Source organism: Amia ocellicauda, chromosome 3 (assembly GCF_036373705.1).
Source record: "Amia ocellicauda isolate fAmiCal2 chromosome 3, fAmiCal2.hap1, whole genome shotgun sequence".
Taxonomy (NCBI): Eukaryota; Metazoa; Chordata; class Actinopteri; order Amiiformes; family Amiidae; genus Amia; species Amia ocellicauda.
In genome coordinates this window covers 12,734,663-12,756,972 of record NC_089852.1, presented here as the reverse complement: position 1 = coordinate 12,756,972, position 22,310 = coordinate 12,734,663, and the positions used below count along the sequence as shown (strand labels likewise).

The 22,310-nt window shown below is 39.8% G+C and overlaps 1 protein-coding gene across 2 annotated transcripts in view; it reads left to right on the top strand.

Annotated features, from left to right (window-relative positions):
* The first annotated feature begins 1,509 nt into the window (after nucleotides 1–1,509).
* The window catches only part of lamb2l (laminin, beta 2-like), a 56,263-nt gene continuing 35,462 nt past the window's right edge, over nucleotides 1,510–22,310 (top strand). Inside the window, exons 1-2 of one of the 2 annotated variants that reach the window (XM_066698211.1) lie at nucleotides 1,510–1,662; nucleotides 15,461–15,533. In XM_066698211.1, the coding sequence (XP_066554308.1) occupies nucleotides 15,470–15,533 (64 nt within the window). In that variant the 5' untranslated portion in view covers nucleotides 1,510–1,662; nucleotides 15,461–15,469. Of the gene's footprint in view, nucleotides 1,663–12,420; nucleotides 12,542–15,460; nucleotides 15,534–22,310 lie in introns of those variants that run through there. The other variant, XM_066698212.1, reaches the window with a different exon arrangement.

The following is a 22,310-nucleotide window of genomic DNA, read 5'->3' as shown; positions in this document are numbered from 1 at the left end:
ACCACTCGTTACAACCGAGGTATGCAGCAAAGCATTTGTGAAGCCACAACATGTACAACCTTGAGGCAGATGGGCTACAACAGCAGAAGACCCCACCGGGTACCACTCATCTCCACTACAAATAGGAAAAAGAGGCTACAATTTGCACAAGCTCACCAATATTGGACAGTTGAAGACTGGAAAAATGTTGCCTGGTCTGATGAGTCTCGATTTCTGTTGAGACATTCAGATGGTAGAGTCAGAATTTGGCGTAAACAGAATGAGAACATGGATCCATCATGCCTTGTTACCACTGTGCAGGCTGGTGGTGGTGGTGTAATGGTGTGGGGGATGTTTTCTTGGCACACTTTAGGCCCCTTAGTGCCAATTGGGCATCGTTTAAATGCCACGGCCTACCTGAGCATTGTTTCTGACCATGTCCATCCCTTTATGACCACCATGTACCCATCCTCTGATGGCTACTTCCAGCAGGATAATGCACCATGTCACAAAGGTCGAATCATTTCAAATTGGTTTCTTGAACATGACAATGAGTTCACTGTACTAAACTGGCCCCCACAGTCACCAGATCTCAACCCAATAGAGCATCTTTGGGATGTGGTGGAACGGGAGCTTCGTGCCCTGGATGTGCATCCCACAAATCTCCATCAACTGCAAGATGCTGTCCTATCAATATGGGCCAACATTTCTAAAGAATGCTTTCAGCACCTTGTTGAATCAATGCCACGTAGAATTAAGGCAGTTCTGAAGGCGAAAGGGGGTCAAACACAGTATTAGTATGGTGTTCCTAATAATCCTTTAGGTGAGTGTATACACACACACCTATCTTGTATTATTTATTATAATTAATGTTTTTACTCGCTACATTTATTTGAAGCAATAACCCCAATAACTACGTTTTATACAATTAGTCACGACAGCTGCACGCTACTTAAAATAGATTTTGCACAAAAGCACAAAATGTATCAGTTGGCACAGTGGTTAGGGAATAGCACTGCAGAATGAGTGATCTGGGTTCGATTTCTAATTAGTATACACATTTTTCTTACGTGTATATTGTTATTTTATTATTATTATTATTATTATTATTATTATTATTATTATTATTAATCGCCTTCCAATTGTTATTTCTACTCCGATACGGTTTAATTGCAGGAAATTATATATTTAATAATAATAATAATAATAATAATAATAATAATAATAATAATAATAATACTATATATACACATATGTGTATTCTATGAGTCTACAATAAGTGAATGCACTCATGGTTACAGAAGTGGAGAATATATAATAATGGGGACGACGAATTGTCATTAACCCACAGGAAGTCCTTTGAAGATATCTCTCAATGATTTGCAGATATCTTGAAATGATTGAGAGATATCTCGAAATATTTGACGATATCTTTAAATGAATTACAGATATCTCTAAATGATCATTTGGCTTGCCATACCACCTGGTGCGTATCGGTGTATCTCCAGACTGAAAAGGCACACCGCGGGCAGCTTCTGTAATGCACGTTTACCTGTCTGCCAGTAGTGTAATAATCGGTGCCGTGGCTCCTCCCTCGGCTCGACTGCGCGGTTTCGACGGGATCCTCAGTGCGGACAGGTGGGCGCAGGGCGGCGGAGCAGCGGCGGCGCGGAGACCCTACAGGTGAGGCGCATTTCATCCACTTTGGACAACCTGGCAAACAGTAGAGAACAGGCCAGTCTGGGGGGGGAAATAGTCCCATTTGAAAAATAAAAGCGATACGCAGCGCACTTTGGATTTACCCATCTGGAGGGCGGCAGATGCGTCTTTCACTTTTTATTCGGTGACATGGGAGAAAGGACTTTGCTTGCGCTAATTTGTTTTTCATGTATTGAATTATTTTGCCTGTTGAATGTGATAAGAAGGGTTTTACAGTACAATTACAGTATTAGAAAACTTTGCAGCTGAATTAAGGTCGGCGGACCAGGCAGCAGAAAATGTGTTTATTTGAGACTGTATCAACGTGGGGTTATTAAAAGTATTGCTATGACAAAACAGTTATAAAACCTGTAAGGAAATACATCTCGAATGTAGATTTAAATTGAAAATGATGATTTTCACCATTACCTGCAGCATTATTTTATTATATTGCATTTTTATGTAATGACAAGAATATATTTAATGAACTTTTATGCCTGCTATTGTACATGTTTACATAGCTTTTGTTGGTCTTGTATTTTGAAATAAATGATGCTAGGTTTTGGAATAGGTTTAGAATACTGTTTTAAGGCATCGTGTACCAGTGATAATTACTGTACTATGCGGTATCTAATAATTCAGTACAGACTCTGAAAATGCAATCTATGAAAACACTATTTGGAATATATGTGTGTATTATTATATATAACGCTGCCAATATATTGCAAAAATGTAATCACATCACCACTTTTGCCATAGTCTGACTAACATCATAGAGCTGTCTGAACTATTTCAACTTTTGAAAGTTTTGAGTTTTGAGTTTTGTAATATGTAATATGAGGTGATCTGCAGTTTACACACTAGCTGGCACGGTGGGATAGCCAGAGCTCTGTCTCGGTGTAGGAGGACATCTCTGCTGGTTTGACTCCACAGCTCTGCAAAAGTGAGCTCTGGCAGCAGGTCCCTCAGCCCTGCTCTTGAGCTATCAGGTGCAGTTATTGACTTGTGTCTACATGCACTATTCTGTTTTCTAAGTTGTATTTACTGTGTGCTTTTTTCATTATTTCAGTGCTGCGTACCTTCAAACATATCCTGAACACTCCACCCCCCCAGCCCCCCCCTTTGGTCTTGATTAACCTCACTTAGAGCATTGCACTACAAAGAACCCTTCAATGTTAGTTGTACAGTGATATTTATGAATTAAATTAAAAATGCTCTTAGAAAATTCCTGCTACCCTCCACAACCCCAAACAAACACCCAAACAAGGCAATAAAAAAAAAAAAACTGTAGCACACACACACTTGAAGCAAATTACATTTTCATTACATTCCCAGCATTGAATGCAGTGTGAGGTGATGATGTATATGTGGCACAGGCACTCACATAAGTCAGTCTGCACATAAGAAAGTGTTACGCCAAGTGGGAAAGACTTTCAGTGTGGAAGTGCCTTTGATATTATGAGCAATGTAAATGTCACTAGTATCTGTGACCTAATATAGCCGTGGACAATGTCTGTCCATGTTTTAACCATGACTGAAAACTGATTCACAAAATGCACTTGTATGTGATAAAGGTCGTTGCTACTATCTGTAGAGTTGTGATGGGTAACTATACAAAATTAACCTTTGAGGAAAGCATGATATTTAATGTGATGAATGAGCAATAGCATTCCTGAGCTGAATAATAAAAAGAAAAGTTTATTTCAGCAGTTTTTCTTTTATTAATTTAACTTCATTTTGGAATTATATGAAATCCCCATTTTAGATTTCTTTCAGGTTTGACAATGATTGGTAGCCCATTCCTTTGTGGTATACTGTGGTCAGCTAGTTGCACCGTATGTTTTTTTTTTTTCCACAGTTTGAATTCATAAGGGAAAATGTGCAAAAAAAACATGATGGCCTCCCCACCAAAGACAATTGATTTACAAAAATCTTAGCAGCTGCAGGGGTCCTGACTCAAGTCTTTAGTCATCGGATCTTTCAGACAAAATGTTTCTGAAGCAGCGCATATCCCTGCCAAGAAACAGCAACACAGGGGAGCTATATTTGAGGAAGCTTTCTCAGTTAGTCAAGAGATGGTAAAGGATTCATTTCCACACTGGTTTTATACATCACATACCAACCAGCCATTTGATGGACACTGAGCACTTTAATGAGCTAGTATTGCCCAGCTGTTCAAATTTTTCACTGACGAGCCATGATTTTCTTTTCAGATTTTTTTCTATACATATTTGTTCAGCTTCGAACAATTATACTGTAACGATTGCCCAATTTAAAATTGGGCGCCGAACAGTTGAATTACAATTTGTAATGATAAAATTGATGCCTGTCTGTCTTCGTGATAATATGTAATTATTGTAGCATGCCCAGAGGAGGTTTTAAAAGAAGGGGTTTGGCTTACAGTTATTTACTGCTGTCTGACTCTCGGGACGTTTTCACTGTGTAAATGTGCAAGCAGGAAGATCAGTGTGTGGCCACAAGTCCCCTTGCCAGATCCAAGTCAAAATAAGGGACAGATTTACCTAAACCTGGTCAAAAGGCATCTCTGTGTTTCTGCAGGAGTACAGGGTGTAAAAGGTTTGAGGTGTTAAATAGATGGAACAGATCCAGCTTGTTCCTGCATTATCTTGCTGGCCTTCTTTGATATTTGAGATCCTTCAGGACTAATTGCAGTGATCCAGCAAATCGTGGCCTTGATATCACACAAGCTGGGCGTGTTTATCCTTCAGTGAGCATTCACTAGATTTGCTATCGTTTTACCCTCTCTTACTCCTAGGTATGCGTTACATATTATTGTGTCAAAACGACTGTAACCCTTTAAGCGCCACAGTCTTAATTTCTATTGGAAAGGATTGCCTTTTTAGCTATCGATTATCCGAGCTCAGATATTGTACTAAGCTGGCGATTTCAGCACTGCAACAGACAGGGCCACAGACACAACCTAACATTCTCTCAGAAGGAAATATTTATTTATTTATTTATTTATTTATTAACAAAACTTTCACATATTCTTCCCATTATTTGAAAAAGGAGAATTTTAAAATCCTCTCTGTGAGGGAGCTAAATTTAGGTTTTGTTTCTCATTGGTGTGCAAGCAGTTATTAACACTTTTTCAAACAACCAAACCCCACGTTTTCTTACATCTATGGGAAAGATAAGTCTGTACTTCTTGAAGGAGAGTCAGTTTTGAAACTTAAATCAGTTGATTGCACATCAGACATCTCAACCTTGTCTTTTACTTTGTCATTTCTAATTGCAGGAAATAATTTAAACTAGCAGTCTTGAGGCCTTGCTGTCAAAATATTACGCCTCTCAACCCCAGGCTAATAGCATTTACTCGGTCACTGTGTGATTCTTCAGAACAGACTTTTTGCTCACTCTGATTACTAACATCCTGCTGGGATAGTTGCTGTGATGATCTGTGTTGTTGCAGGGTCATTTACTGTTGGACAGTATTTGTTTCATTTGGCCTGGTGTGAATATTAGCAATCAAAAGTTCTGTCCACTTGGATTTCATGCACTATCCTATCAACACTACTTTGTCCTTCTAATCTCACTGGATGTGCACATATCTCTCAGTGCTTCTTTCTATTTTCTTTGACTGCTTTTGTGGCCCTCCAATCAATTAGTAGGACTGCATACACCAGCCACCTCAACAAACAGGCCTGTCTCACAGTGTCTTGGTATTTCCAACTCATCCATCACCCAAGATCAGCTATAAAATGTAGCATAAACATATCTGAGAATGAATGGACTTCAAATAGTTTTTTTTAGGTGTATTTATTGCTGCAGTAATGATGCTTCAATAAGAAACTCAAAGTAGGAAGTGATTTTTTAAATTATTATTATAACTGTATGCTTCTCTTCTAATGGTCTCTTGTTATACAAGCAAAAAAAGATAATGATTCAACTGTCAATCCTATTAATTAATTTGGACAATATACTGAAAATATACTTATCGCTCCTCTATTGGGCCTATCACAGGATGCAGAGGGGGGCAGCCTGCTGAGGCAGCCCAGTGTACAGAGAGATTCGTTTTCTTTCTCTGCATGACCTTGGCACTCCTTATCATTTGAGTTGGATGCTCCTACTCCTGAGCTTCCTGACATCCCTTGTTGCTATCTACCATCTGTGAGAGTATCTGCTCATTTCCTCAAAGCTCATCTAATTCTCACTCATTCCATCAAACTCTGCTCTAAAATGCCTGCTTTGCTTCACTTGCTGTTCCTCCACCAACTCCATCCATCAGCTTATGATACCTTCAGGATAGTAGCCATTTTGAAGTTTAAAACTTGTGGCATTATCCTTTTGCATGAATGTTTTGTCACTTGCTACATGTGCACCTTTAAACTTGTGAGACAGAATGGTATTTTGGGAGCAACAGGCTGTGCAATATTGGCCGGTGCCATTTGAAGCCGTCTCTCCAGCCAGGCCAGCAGCTCTATCTCCTCCTCTCTCACTGGGGGCAAGGGTCTGATTGTCTCAGCAGCAGTGGCAGTTACGGCCCAGGGCAGCTGCTTAATCAATTCAGCCTCACACCTGTACAGTAACGGACCATGCCACGCCTCCTGCAGCAGTTTTTTTACAGTACAGTAAAGGAGGAGGATCGTAGCATCCACTGTAAATGACGTGGAATCAGGTTACGGCTGAAACAGTATAAAATGGTGGCCTTTCCGTCATTACTGGGTGCAGTGATTTTGTTGGTTAAATGTGTCCAGGGAGAGAGAGAGTCGGCAAATAACATGCAGTTGCAGTTTTAATGGTGCTTAGCATGTTTCTTCTTTGCTACCGGTTTCCAGACTATCAGTTGGCTGTCAAACACTATGCTTCCTCTGCAGTGTCAAAGGCACTTGCTGGAGGGGGTGATTAACTGTATCCACACAGAAGTGAGAAGGTACAGTGTTTTGTAGTGGTTTCTTCTATGAGGCGGGGGACCTGAAGTTCAGCTCTAAGGTTACAGGCGGCTACTGTACTGTTCTGTGCCCCGCAGCAGAGAAAGCTCTTGTGTTTTCCTGTGCGGATGGTTCAGGTGTGTCTAGTTAAAGTTTAATTCCTTATCAGCCTGGCTTAACCTTCAGCAGTTATGTGACTTCTAATGAACTGCAGGATCTATGCAGAGTGACTGACAGAGCCCAAAGCAAAGAAACACACACACTCAAACAGGAACAAACCTATTCTGATATCCCACTGCTTCTGTATACTTGCTCTAGAAAGCCACGACATTAAACTCACATATTTGTAATACGCCTTAGCAATTTAACCTTTGTAGCTGGCTTGTTAAGCGGAGATGTACAATGCTGTATTGGAGTGGCAAGCCTTAATGGCACTACTGTGTTGTGAAAGACTGACAGAAGGCAGGGGTGCATAAGGTAAATTATCCTTGTGATGTTTCCAAATAAAGCTCAAATTACTGAGGTAGAAGAACTAGAATGTTATGTCTGAAATGGCAGCATGATACGGGGCATGCTACCTTTATATTACAGTGGGTAAATGAGGGAAGGTGAGCGGGTTATAAATGGTACTATTTTTTTAAATATAAACTGGTAAACTACTTATCTTGAACTGTAGCTAGATGTTAGTAATGAACCAGTTATTACATCAATTTAAAAGAATCAAACCTCAAGGAAACTCAAATGCCTTATATTTGTAAAATTGAGTATATTATGCAGAACATAGAAAGGTTATCTGTAAAATGTATCTTGTTGGAAATTAAATAAATAGTTAAAGTAGCTAATTCTACTTCTTACATTTTTGTTATCACCAGTAGTTCTTGAGAATATATCGGGGAAGCTGAATGTACATAGAATAGAAAAAGGTACAAAGTACAATTTCTTGTACATTACCATGTCAAGGGTGTTATTCTTGAAATAACAAAGATTTCTGGCTTAAGCCTCTGCAAAAACTGTGTATTATAAATGTGTGTATTATTTTCTTTTTAGCTTGGCTGAAACAATTAAGTAAACATAAAAGAGAGGGAGGTAAACACTACCACCCAGGTAGCTAAAGTTGTTCTATCATAAAAACTCTTATTCAGCACAATCCATTTGTTTTTAACATTTTCAGGGGGATTATCATGGATATGATAAGTTAGGTTTCCCTCGGAAAAGAGTCCCAGTGGTAAAACAATGAGCTCTGTGTAAATAGAAAACCAAAACCTATTGCAGCTTCACTCTTGGTAGAAGATACCTTCATCAATTTGATCTGAGCACTTGTTTTGACATCACGCAAACTGGCCATAACTTTTGCCCTAAATAAGAATCTCGGATACAGTGCAATCAAATTGCATGCAAACCAGCTTTCAGTTATTTGCCTCTCCCATTATGATAAGCCGTAACATGTATGTGTTAAACTATTCACGGACTGGCTTTGTCTTGCAAAGTTCAGAGGTAACTGTGGCATATTTGTCTGGTGTAGGGTTCATTTTTTTAACCCTCTGCTCTTTCTGCTTTAAAGCATTGTCCCTTATTACGGTAGTATGTTGGTAAAGTGGTAAAACTGCTGTTAAGCAAGTAAATAATCTACATACACAAGCAAACGCATTCATTGATAATTTTTTGCATCTCAATACCCTTTTGAAATGTTTAGCCTACGGACACATAAGCCCTCGTGGCTGTCTTTAGCAGAAACCCTGACTACCACCTTTCTGTGTAATCTGTGACATGTCTATTGGGTTATTTTGCACAATGGGCAGTATTTGTACTCTACATGTCTCTGTTGAGGGGCAGACTTTTATTGCCCTTAGGGGAAAATGCATTTTGCAGGTTCTTTTTAAATAAATGAGCATAGTCCCAGCCTGTCTCAGCCTCTCGGTTTTATCACAATTTCCCTGTACACTTGTTGCCCTGTGTAGTAACCTTCTATTTTTTTCTTTTTTTAATACCTTTGGATCACGATATGCCCCTTGAAAAGTAGTTCACTTGTATTACATTTTTATACTTTTTATTCACTGATTTATGAATGGATGTGGAAACAATGTCTTTCTCTGGGTTGCTAAGATTGGGGTAGAACACTGATCATGATCATGCAAGTTTTTACAGTACCTCCTGAACTGTATGGTTTCTAGGGTAGGTAGTCGACTCTCTGCTCTGTAAATGTCATGAACAAAAGTATGAATCAGACCAGATGTGTTTTGGCACTGACTTTTTGTCTGCTTTATTGAATTCTACCAACTCCTGCTTAATGAGGAAGGTGTGTGGGTTTTGTCCACATTCAACAAGGCAGGTTTAAGCTTGTGGGATTATTACTGGAAAAATACAAATAATTTCTACATGTATGCCTTCAGTGTGATTTCAGTTGTTGTTGTTGGTGGTGTTGTTTTAATACTTAACTTACAGGGATGAAAATACTAAAGCAGAAAGATCTCAGATTTGCTTTCTAGTTCAGCACAAAATAGCTCAATGAACATCTGTCCACTTACCTTTTGCATACTGTCTCAAATTAGAAGTATTTGGAGAAAAGAAGAATTCGCTAATTAAGTTACTTCAAAGGGAGGACTTTTCCTTCAGAATCCTGGAGCCATTACCACTGGAATACAGTAGGATATGTAACATAGACAACACAGCAATGAATGGGTCAAAAGCCGAATTTTAGGAATACTTAGATTATATACAATTTCACTTTTCAGCTTGGAGGCTTCGAACATCTGCCTTTGCGGTTTATGACATCACCTCACACCCAAGGCCTTTTGTCATCTTTTTCTTTCCTTTTTCTTTTTTTTATTATCTAAGTTGCATAGCAAACATTACCAACCCCTTGTATTAGTGGGGTGTTTCCCTTGTTACTATGTTTCAAGAGCCTGTTCTGGTCCTACTGAGAAGCTCTGAAGTACAGTATGTTTCAACAACCCGATTACTGTATGACTGATGTGCACACACTGAAAAGCACGGCGATGACAGATTAAGTGCGGTGGGTGGATGTGTTTGGGTGGAGGGGGGACCCTGTTTATGTGGGTGTACACATAGCAAAAAGCTCTTCAAGATGCCTCGCAGTTCATGTCTGCATTTGATTTGTGTAAATTTAGCTTGTGTTCAGTTACATCCGTAGTCATCCATCTCTCATGGCTGATAACTTGGACTAAAGTATCTCCGAGCTTCTTGCGATTCTGACCCAAGTTACCTTCGTAATAGTTTGTTTCCTTGGTCCCTGTTGATAAGAATAGAGATTAGTACCTTTAATGCAAGTTGTTTGTATTTGTTTGGGTTTTCGGGCCACACAAAAAATGATTGATGTGCTTCTTAAGGTTGGTTTATTTTTCTCAGTCTTCTTATGGCTAGCTTGTATGACAATATTTAAGGGATTGTAAAGATCTGAAAAACCCTGCCAGAGGGAAACAGTGATGGTTAGAAAATATGCTATGGTCGGCTTGATCCATGCCACAAATTTGAACGTGTCTCTCTGCTTAATCCGCAATAGTAATCTTTCACAGCAACCTGGCTGAATGAGTTCTGAGATGTTCATTAAAGCTGTGGAAGCAGTCACTTCATCAGCCTTTATCCTCATTTACCAAGAGCAAGGTGACAGCTTATCTCTTAAATCTTATTTATTATCAGAATAGCAGAAGTTTTGCATACCTTAGTACCGTCAAGTATGTACCACTCAGCAGCAGGCATGTGTTTATGATATACACTGCGAAGTTTTCACATTCCCTACCAAAGGTATAAATTATTTCTGGTTCTGTCTTTTCTGATGAAAATTCTGATGAATTGGTCATATGGGTCAGCAAATCAAATAGCATGTCGTTCTATAATTTTGTATTATTACATTCAACACTCATCATAAACATAGTTCTGCTTAATAGATAATCCCCATGTTCTGTGTTTCACTTATCACTTTCCACAAGGGAGTGTCTAGCTGTACAGAATCATAGCAATGGAATTTTAAAACTACACACGTTGGCATTTTACACCACAAAACATTTTAACCCCATGCTGTATCCCACTATTTCTGCAGAACTCTGGAGTTAGACAGTTGTCCGAAAATATTCTAATTGTGTAAAAATCCCAATTGGTAAATTAATAAGTTCCTGAAAAAACATAGAGGTTCAACTTAAAAACAACTACCACTAAGTTTTCATACTTATGTCTGGTCACTTTTTTGTTTGACCAGGTGAGGAATAGATGCCACTGGTTTTTGGAACTGCAGTGGTGGTGATGCCAAAGGGTTGAGTTTGGGTTGCATCTTCCTCAGATAGCACCGCCTATTCCATGATCTCTATTTTTAGCCATCTGTGTTGTGGAAAACACCTATTCGGAGAGCAACAAGCCACAACAGAACCACAGTGACACCCACAGAGCAGGAAACACGAGGCTCTGCCAGTCCCACTCTATTATTACTGAAATGCGTGCCATAACTTACACTGGAAAAGAGAAAGACTGGCTAGAACATGAGGGTGCCACTCCCTCAGGGCTCCACTAGTCCCTGTGACACACTCTGTCCATTACCCTGCTCTGTTTATAGCTTCTTTTCTCCATTGTCCCTGCGAAGGGAACATCAGATCCGCATTCTCTCTCCCTCCCGTTTGCGGTGTGCCCTGACCTACTCGTGGCGGTTTCACACAATGGCTCAATTATGAGGTTTTCCCAGGCTATTCTTGTTCATGTTTTGTGAAGCCGGACCACATGCTGTTGGCAACGGCTTCATCTCTTTCTCTTTACAGTGAATGCTCCGTTTTCTGGTAAAAGGAGTTAAGATGACAAGGGCTGGAATACAGTGGCTTTTGCTTTCTTCCGCTCCCTACCCATCCCTTGCATAGCCTTGAGGAAAGGTATGCCATGCTCTCTGGTCTCAGCAGACCCTTTTCCTCCTGTATCCTCATGGCTATTGTAAGATTATTGTGTGAGCCACACTGGAGGTCTTTATTCTATACCCCATCGTGCCAGGCTGTGAAAAGCTTCAAAAGGGTAGGAAACGTCAGTTATACAGTGGTGTAGGATTGAGCTTCGATCACAAAAGTCTATGGCTTGATTTATTTTGCAATATAATTAATTCCAATGTATTTTCTGGCATGTAAATCAGTCTGGGAAGTGCTGCTGAAGTTAAGGAGTATTTCTCAGCATGGGTAGAGGGACATGCCAACGGGGGCGACTGTTTTTTTTAAATCACAATTTTCCTTTCCTGTGGACATACTCCAGGGTTTGCTTTTAAAACATGTAAACACTATCAAACACACTGCATAAAAAAATACATCCTTTACACTGAAGCATAATTCCCTCACGAGAGTGCGTCTGTCTTTGTGCCTCCCATCATCCAGTTTGCTGACTTGAGTGGGACTTCAGTTTAGCCCCCCTCTCACGAACCCCCCCCCCCCCCCACCTCAAGTTCCTTTTATTAATCTTTAACCTCAATTCAGCCAGAAGGAGGTGCTGACAGGGGGCTCAGCTGAAAAAGATTGAATAAAAAAATAAAAAAACGGGGTACTCCTCCAGAGCAAAAAAAAGTTAGGAAACTTCAGGGATTAGGGATCTCCCAGTTAGGAGCTCGCAGCGCTCATTTCCTCGCTCCTGCTCAAACCTGCGTAGCTCCCCTCTGCCGCAGTCTGTTGAGCTGTGCGGCCCAAAGAATAGAGCCCTGCATTCCGCCTGCCTAGAAACCATTCCTCCTTTCATACAGCGCTTTCAGTGTGACAGGGCCATTTGAATAAGAATCGCCATCCATTCAGCCCATTACTCCATTTAGAAGAGAAAAAAAAATATCTGGGCCATGCTGATTGGCTGATGTTATTCGGTTTGTTTTTACACTGCTATGGCGAGATTGCTTACACCGATTTTTTTTTTCCTCTTGGACACACACACTCTGAAAGTGAAACTCACTCAGAAAGATTCTGTGTGAGCTCTGCACAACCTGGACGCCCTCCACTGCTAACACTGTGAGTAATCGATTGAGACATTTTTCTACCCGGCTGCCTCTAAAAGTGAATTAGCTCTTTAGCTTTAGCAGACAGTAGAGACAGTAGACACAGTCTTCATTTAATGTCATATTTTGAATACATCTTTCTCTTCCCCCCCAGCTGTGTCAATCTTATGTATTTTGTGTTTTTTTTGTTTTGTTTCTCACCTTCAGGTTTTTCTTTCCGTTCATTCACACTTTAGAATTCTCTAGAATATGTGATTCCTTAAACTCCACCTGTTGGAAGTTCAGTACTTATTTAGTTGTTTTCTAAAGGATTTCTCTGCTGTGTTGTCAGGTTAGATTCTCCTCTAGAGGCTACAGATGATTTGTTCATAAAAGGGCGTTTTAATAAAAGAGTTTATAAAAAATATCTGTAGACATTCTCCACGTACATACTTTATTGATGTTTTTGTTATAGATGCCTACTTCACTATTATATGTGGAAATCATGTATTTGTCTGGCTTTGTCAAATTCTTAAGAGTGCCTGGAGTGATTTTTGTAATTGGTGAAAAATATGGTCCTACTCACAGCCCGCTTTCTTCTAATTTGCACAGTCAGGGTTTGTCTATAGCTAACATTGTGTTCATAGGAAATACCAGCCTCACAGAGTATGTGTTCCCATTATTGTCTATGCGTTGTCTTGGTCTCTGTGTAGATGAACTCTAAGTTTCTTACCTCTGCATTTCACCAAGATCTTACAAGACACGACTTCAGTGATTCACTGGCCAGGTGAAGTGAAAGAGAACAGTTGCTGATCAAAATACTTTGGATGTAAATTGCATCAGCATGCCTCAGTGAAGTGAAGAATCTATACATTTAAACACTTTAACAGTCGATATGGTACCTTTGTTTTAATTTGCTCTCAGCTGTTTTACTGGTCTGGCCATCTTTGTAATTAGTAATTTAAATTAATTTGTTCTTCTAAAATGCTTTTTTTCCCATTCTGTGAAAACCTTGACCTGATGTACAACTAGTGTCATTATATGCAATTTATGTAGTTTGTAAGCTGTCAATTTAATTGGAGTAATGTTGGTTTGTGTGGTTAAAAAACTGCACTTTCCTTAATGGAAATAATTCTGCAGAGCCAGTATGTAGAACATTCTCCTGACAGACTGATCAACAGGGCTAGTGTCACACACTGATATCTGTGCCTAGGAAACATTTTAACTATGGGGCAACCTGTGCTGAATGTTTGCTGAGATTATGAATGTAGAAAGTGTGTTTTCTAACCAACCTCAGACCACCTCTAGAAGAACTAATGGATAAGTTGGACAATCAATTCATAATAATTTTGACCGATTGCTTGACTTAAATTTTGAAGACCTAAATGTGCTTCCCAAGATCTCTGTGAAAGGCTTCTTTGCTTTGCTCGATCAGAGAAATGTTGAACAGATACTGAGAAATGTTACACAAATACATGGTGTGTAAATGAAACGTATACACCAAGTAGAACACGGGCAATGGCATCAGATCAGTATATCCCTAAAATCTGAGAATGAGGTCACATTTCTATTCCCACAGCCCTTTATTAATTGTTTCAGATACTCAGGCTGAGATTTTCGGCACTAGTTTCCCAGTTTCGGCTAGATTGAGACCGCAACCATTCAACGTGTTAACCAAGCAGGATTTGAGAGGGGAAATCTTTAAAAGAAAGTAAGTACACCGGTAGTGCTACCATGCTCGCTTTCAAAACACCTTTAACACTGCACTATCTATCATTATATAGCACATGATTAAAAGGATAAGGTTCCTTTGATGCAAAGTGCAGACGGATAAAGCTGGAATCTGAAAGTGCACTTGCAATATTGAGGGTTAGGTTTGCGCTCCGTACAGGAAAAAAGGATGGTTTCGGAATTTTGGTGGGCATTCATGGGGCGGTTGTTCTCTGATCCTCTAGACTGACAATGCAACCTCTACCACACATTCGATGAATGTTGAGGAGTTATGGATGCTTGGCTGATGATCATTGTGATGGCAGCACTCATCAAAGGAATTCATGCCTTCATCTATGTGTGTTTTTTTCTTATTGGCGCTGTTGGCTATATTTATAAGTCTTGAGGTTTCTTTATCGCGTATCGTGAGTCTGCTTAGACTCCTGTAATAATTGTCTGGCTGCAGTTCTGTTCTGAAGGCTGGAGCTGCAGTGTGTGGTAGGAAGACAAGCTTAAAATCCCTCAAATCCCTTGCAAGGTGTGATGCACGGCATGACGTATTCTTTTCAGAAGCTATAGGGACAGTTTTTGTAACCTCTTAATTCCTGTCTTGTTGTTAATTGAGTTGTGTGTGTGCTCTGTGTGTTTTAGTGTCAATACTGCTCAGATTTGTATTGATAGTGCTTTTATTTTTGATACTTCTGGAGAAGGAAGAGCTTCTGAAAGGATTTATAAAAGAAGAATGGGCTGTGAACTGGGATGATGGACCAGTTTTGCTCATATTCTTTATGGATGCTATCTATACCACATATGCACACATTTCCAGCATAACACAAAGCTTTATTATTTAGCTGTTTTGTGATTTATTTTGTCTTACCAGTTGTTCGCCTGGAAGGTTTCAGTCCTTATTTGGTTTGGAATCTGTTACATGTATGCTGTCACTGTATAAAACATTATCATATCTGTGTATTAAATGCTGCAATGAAGCATGATGTGCATAGTCAACATTCAAAATCAGGAATCTTTAGGGCATTATCACTTGTATTTTAAAGATAGTAATACTCAGTGTGGAGTCAGTCTGTCATGAATTGCAATTATATATATATATATTTTTATAAACATTCACTCCACACAATCAGCCCTGGTAATTGAAGAACAGCATTTATGTACCATGATCAATTCTACCACCATCGCTGCCACTTCTGATTACCATGTTGATCATACTGTTTGTGCTTTCTTACAGATTTTTTTAATGCAGACTGATCACAGTTCATGGGTGCTCAGAATGATCCACCTGCTTGGCATCTTCATTCTGGGTGAGTTTGACCACAGACATCTGTGCCGAGCCTCCCTCTCTTTCCAAGCTGCTATTTCCTGGTTATAGCGATCTGTATCATGTTATAGATTTAAGAAGTTCACTAAAGTGGAACTCTGTTCAGCTCGGACTTATTACAGAACTTGTGCACAGTGCTCAGTGTCAAGAAAAGCTGTCTTAAACTGACCTTACCTGTAGAGAAATGGGTTGTTGTTTTAACACTTACCAAATGTATTAATGTTCTTTATCGGCTAACCAATGTTATTGCCTTTGTCTTCAGTGTTTTGTTTTGTGTGCTACTGACCTCATAACTTAGTGTAAGAGATCACAGCTGCGGTTCATCCAAAAGATCCCCAATTAAGCCCATTGTCTGTAGCCACACACTCTTTTATTCACTACAATATGAGCCAAAAAAGGCCCATGAAACTCTACACCTGAGGCACACTCTTTTGTTCCATCTGCTGTACACAGGTGTGTGAGCTGACGGATTGAGCAAAAAAGTCAAATCGGCCCTTCCAAAGCAGGCATTTTCATGGAACTGTTTATAAATGGGATGCATCTTTTCATTTGGTATCAACATTAATGTGTCATAATTATTATGTTTGTGAACCAGAATATAAGAAAAACAGAAAAGCTAATCATGCCATTCAGGTTGCACAAAAAAAAAAAAACATAATTACATATTTTTTATATTTAAAGAGATCAGTGTTATGTACATTTTCTTTCTAATTTCAAACCGGACAAGCCATTTAGCAAAGTGTTGTTTTCTCTAACGAGTGGTGTAATTTAATGTGTGTTTAAAGGTCTAAAATACTCTACAGGAATAACAGCAATTTTTATAAATCAATATGTGTCCACTGTAATGCTTGTTCCTCTGTGGTATTACATTTAAATTACCCCAGAAGTCTTTTAAGCATTTGCTAAACAAAATATTTGCCTTGTAACCGTTTCGAAATGAGTGTAGCTGGATTAGAATCTGAACAGACAAGTCTGTTTCTGGCATTGTTAATTATAATCATTAATCAAGGCAATTTACCTCAAAGGCTGAGGGATGCCACTTACAGACACGTGCTGCAGGAAGCCTAGTTTAAGTGCATCTGACTGTTGCCATAGTAATCCATTTTTGTTTTCTGTGTGTTGTTCTTAATTAATTCTGTGTCTCTTAATAGTCAATTGTCCTTTTATAGTAGCTCATGAATGCGGATAGAATATGTTTCCTAAGAACAGGCAGTGTTGGTAAAGCCGCAGTGTTGGTGGATAAGTGGCATCTCTGGGTAGTTGTGCAAGAAAATAAAAATCTTTCAGGAAATGATGGATTGATAAGCTCCTTCTTTGTTTTGTAAATTTGCCAGCTTGTATTTACTTCCAGAAAAAAATTGGCGCTGATTACAAATTTGGGTTAAAAGTAACTCAGGAAAATTACTCCTTTTGTTCTACAGACTTCCCGAACTATCCTTGAGTGAAGACATGTTTGACTTCCAACCTTATCTGCCACACTAGCACTTTTACTTCCCTTCCTGTGGGCAGGTCTGCTTTAATATGGACCCATTGCTCTAACCTCCCTCTGGAAAGCAGTGTTCACTTTCACTATGAATGCAGCTCTCTCACTGCTGTCCCTGGGGCTACAGTGTGACACTGGTGTTGGCAGTATGATAATTGTGAATATTATTTCACAGTGATGCTGTCTGAAGCCTGTTTTTTTATGTTTTTCGTGTTAGAAACCCATGTCTGAGCTTCCGTGTAATTGCTTAGATTCAGGAGAACTTTTGCTGGCTTACTTGACAAAGATGGGCCACACAACACACTGGGAAACTATAGACCACATGTAGGCCTTGCAGGAAGTGGGATTGCACAAGTTAACCTGCCCACAAGTTAACCTCTCTGCAATAACCGCAAGGGTGTTCGCAAACACGATGCATACTAGTGCTGGAGTGGCTTACATGGCTCAATATATAGTTGGGAGGGGTGTCTTGCACTTTTCTAAGGTAGAGGTAATAATAGTGTTGAAGTATAGCTCCTTCTTTCACTTCTCCAGAGCTCTGAGTTTTGGCTCTGAGAGAGGAGACAGGTGCCTTACAGCTCTGGGCTCATTAGCACCCTACAGCTGTGCTTTGGCTGGCAGAAAACTTAATTAGAAGCAATGGATAAGGGAGTGAGTGAGTGCTGGTCAGAGAAATTAAAACTGGGCTGCATCCACGGGAATTTGTCAGACTCTTCTTTCATATTAGGAAGGATCCTGCTATTTTTGTGGAACTAAACCAAATGTTCCTGGGTTCCCATTGAGCTCATTAGCGATTAGTGTTACGTTCCATTAAACCAGACATTTGGGTTTATACTGGGCCACAGCAGTTCCTGTGGTGTAGTCCAAAAGCCATTACAAAAAGAAAAGAAAATCCCAGTAATCCTGTATGGTTCTAAACTCAACTTCTGAGAATCAAAATGGCTCCTGTCAGATTCAATATAACAATTGATGTCCCTATAAGGTTAAAGATCTCGCTATTCACATTCTAATAATAGTCTCCATCCCTGGAGGTGCAGTTTTCTTGGCTAACATTCAAGCATACTCCTACTCCTTCTCCTTCACCTCCTCCTCCTCCTTTATTTCTTAGCAGATGCCCTTGCCCAGGGTGACTTACAGTTTTTCACAAGAAATATTTATATGAATGACTTTTCTAAAGAACTGAATTAGTCCCCCAATCATTTTTGTTTTCTACTAGATACTGAGGGAAGTTCAAGTTCATGCTGAAATGGCCTTGTGTGCCCATGTGGTCAGAATTCACATTTGTCCATTTATATGACCATTCACATGCGGACAAACCCCACTTTCATAGACGTCTGAGCGGTACAGAAGCCCTTGAGGGCGAATAAAACCATAATTTTCATCATGGAAGAAACACCTAGTTTTTAAAGAGCACAAGTGATTTCCATTAGTGTTTTCTATGTTGTCAGTCTGACTGACTGATCACAGGTGTACCAGACCCACCGACCCTGCTGACAACTGCACAGTGGAGACCAAACACCCACCAATGGAGGTGATGATAAACAGCAAATCTGTAATGTAGCACATCTGACGCTACATCACGATTAGGACTCCTCTGCTGGCGATATAAATTGTATAGTTGTTATTATCTCTAATATCAGCAGCATATTGCAAATACTACACAATGCCCTGTTTCACTCTGTTTCACCCATTTGCTAGTAACCTACTTCTTCCACTTGACTCAACTGCTGTGTTGCAAAAGTCTCGCTCTCCCATTGACCTTCTTTCTGTAATATTTTTATTAGCATAAAAGGGCTACTGTATAATTTGTTACTCTGGTACACTACCAGTCGTAAGTTTTAGAACACCCCCATTTTTCCAGTTTTTATTGAAATTTAAGCAGTTCAAGTCCAGTGAATAACGTGGTACAGAAGTGGTAAACTGCCAGAGGTTCAAAAAAAAGTTTAGGTTACCAAAAACTGAAAAATAATATACATTTCAGAGTTATATACTGTGTTACTACACCCTCTTAAGCATTATTTGGCAGTGTTACGCACAGCTCCTGTGCATAGACGTTACACTGTATTCCTACAATGCACACATCGTTTGAAAGCTTATTCTCTAGGCTACCAGCGCGTTTCATTCACAAACACAGTAGACTTCACATTGTTAGAAAGCTGAGAGCCTCAGCTTTCATGGGATACCTTGGACATACCTTGGATATCTTGGACACTTGGCAAACAACACAATGGTGAAGAGTACACATGGGAAGTACACAGATTTGGTGCCCTTTTAAGGGTACCAGAGGGGTTTGTCAGCTTAAGGGGTTATATTGTGTTAAACAAAACGATTCCATTATTTCTTTTTATCTCCAATTGTTTATTTGTTCTATGCTTTAAGTACATTGAGACATTAAACTGCATAAATTTCAATAAAAACTGGAAAAATTTAGGTGTTATAGAACTTTTGACTGGTAGTATATATATTATGATTTATACTCCTCAGTATTCAGTGTATAAATCAGTAAAATATCCAGTATTCATTGTTTTTTAACTTTAAATTATTTGTTTGTAATTTTAAATGGTCAGTTTTCAGATTTTGTTCAGTTTTTGCCCTGGTTTCTCTCACTTGGCAGTGATTGCACTGTGCGTGGATGTGTGACAGTCACGACCCAATGAGTCACGGACTGACCCTGAATACAAGTCTCTGTGTGCGTTTAGACCATGTGTGACTGGACATCCGGTAGGAACAGCTACCCTTGCACGGTCCATTTCAGAAATGACTGGGCTGGCCATCTCAGGGTCTCTACCCCTGTCTGTTTGAATTGCGTGATGTTTTTACTTTGTCCCAAATGTTTAAAATTTGAGCGTGTCAGAGTTGATCCCTTTTTGCAGAGCTATTGGTATCAGAGATAAGAGTGAGCCACAAAGCATGTGATCTGAGATTCGACAATCTCACAGAAGACTGCAAACATCTGCTCCAAATTCCTGCTGTGCCAGCTAAGGAATACTTACAGCTCTGTCATATTTATGAATTTCACTGCTGTAAGCAGTGTTTTAAATTTGAAATACAATATATGAGTGCTAATGCAATTGCTCATTGTATTTACTGAAGAGTTTATCTCCCATAATCATATAGCCCCTCCTCCCAAAACACAAGTGTTCCTGTGATGGGAGATGAATCCACTGCAGCTGATCTGGCCTCATTTCTAATGTTTTGATGGTCATTTCAGCAGCTGTGGTTCTGCGTTCTACAAAACATGCGAAACCACTGACCAGTCTCTGTAGAATGGCCGCACCATATGGTCAAGAGATGACTATCCCCTCTTTGTGTTGTGTGGTAAATTATTGCCTTTTAATGGAAGGCAATTAGTTACCCAGACTCTCAATACTGAAACAGTTGAATTTATTGCAGGCTAAGTAGAGGTCAGTGTGAACATTTTAAAAGGGCTGATTGACAAATCACCTTCCTTTCTGTGCTCATTTGTTTTGCATCTACATCCTTGGGTTGCTGGATTTTTAAAGATGGGGCTAGGTGCTGGAATGTGGAATGCTGTCTGTCCAACATGATACAATTAAATTATTCCTCTGATGTCACTATAAATTAATGATTGCCTGATTAGTGTTAACGGACTAACAGTGCTGTCTGAGTAGTGTGTTTGTAATCACTAACAGTTATTTGAACCTTTCCTACGGGGGACTCTGTTTCACTTAATCTAGTTATTGAGTGAACTTTAGCGAATGAACAGAATTTAGGTTGTTGTGCCAATAGTCTCAAGGCCCCTTGGACGGATTTAAGCCTCCGGCATAGGTAAAGTACACAAACAGCTTCCAGTTTTCACTGAAAAATCTGGTCATGTGATCTTTACAGTACTGATTTTACTTGATGCGTGATTGAGGTGGTGCAGTAAGTTTGAAATGGTCTAAATCAAGCCAATTCTGCATAAAGCATGTAGTCAAAATATGCTGCAGACTATGTTGCTGCATTGTCCTGATTTCCAGGGTTTGGTTTCTCAGTGTTTCAGACCCCTAATGTTAAGGAAGCAGCTGCTCCTTCCACCTGAGCAGAGTTTTCCTGGATTCCAGTGCTAATCCCGTTTAAGTCGGATTACCGGATCTTATGATTTGGGCTGCCACAGCGCTGGGTGGTGCCACATGCCGTTGTGCTGCAGCTTCAACCCTGTACTTCACTCTGGCACAGGGACTTCTGGGATACTGTATCTCACCTGCTGGTGGAATCTGTTTCTGTTAATGCCTGAAACCGAGGCATGCAGTGCCGAGGAAACAAGTGCCTAATGGGTTAATGTACAATGCATAGTTCTACACTGTACGTAAACAGCCGTGGTGTAAATATCGTCTCCAGCAACAAGTGAGGACCAGTCCCCATTGTTAAAACTGACATTCCACAGGGGCAGATACATTGCAGGAGCAGTTGCCGTGTGTATTTAAAATGCTCACGTTTGACACCTCTGTCAAACCTGACATCTGATACACGTTTTAAAATGAAAAACATTTCCCCGCTGCGTTCTTTCCATTCTTACCCCGTGATCTGAGACATAAGAGATTTTTGTTGCCGTGGCTCCCCTGCTTGTCTTGATGCACGCAGCACATTGCCAAGGTCTGTGGAGCCCCTTTAAGAAAGAGACCTAAAACCATTTTTGGTAAACAAAAAAGACAGACTTTGTTTCAGCTCCTGGGTAGTTTGCTTCACACCCCACCACTCTTTGTGGAAAGATGCACTTTTAGATGCTAAATACATCTTACCTCACTATCCTTCTGTCACCTCTCATACTTGGTTCACCATTGAAATTGATGTAGGCCCCCGAAATTGAACGTCTCTCATCCCATAGTGATTCAAATGCCTGTATAATCACCTCTGGTAAAGACTAAAAATGTTTAGTTCTTTTCATCTGTCTGCGTATGACATTCAAACTAGGAATTACTATAGTCACTCCTTACACTTTTTGAGTATTTTTTTCTTGATTCACATCAATTGGTATTAACTCAGCACCTAAATTGAAACTGAAACAAACACCCATTATTTCGTCCGCCAACCCAATTTAACTTATTGTAAACCAAACGAGGTCTACTTAGATAAATCCCTGCTCCCAGCTACAGCCTGTTTGTGAATGGTACTTGGAATCTGTAATCACTAGGCGGTAGGAGTGTTGGTCCTCTTTGGACCGAGACTTGAACCTAATCAGCTTCTTAAGAAGCTCTCACTGTAACAAACACATTCCTCATAAGGATACTGTTTTTGCTGTGGTTCAGAGATGTTGACCGAAGATAATTTTAATAA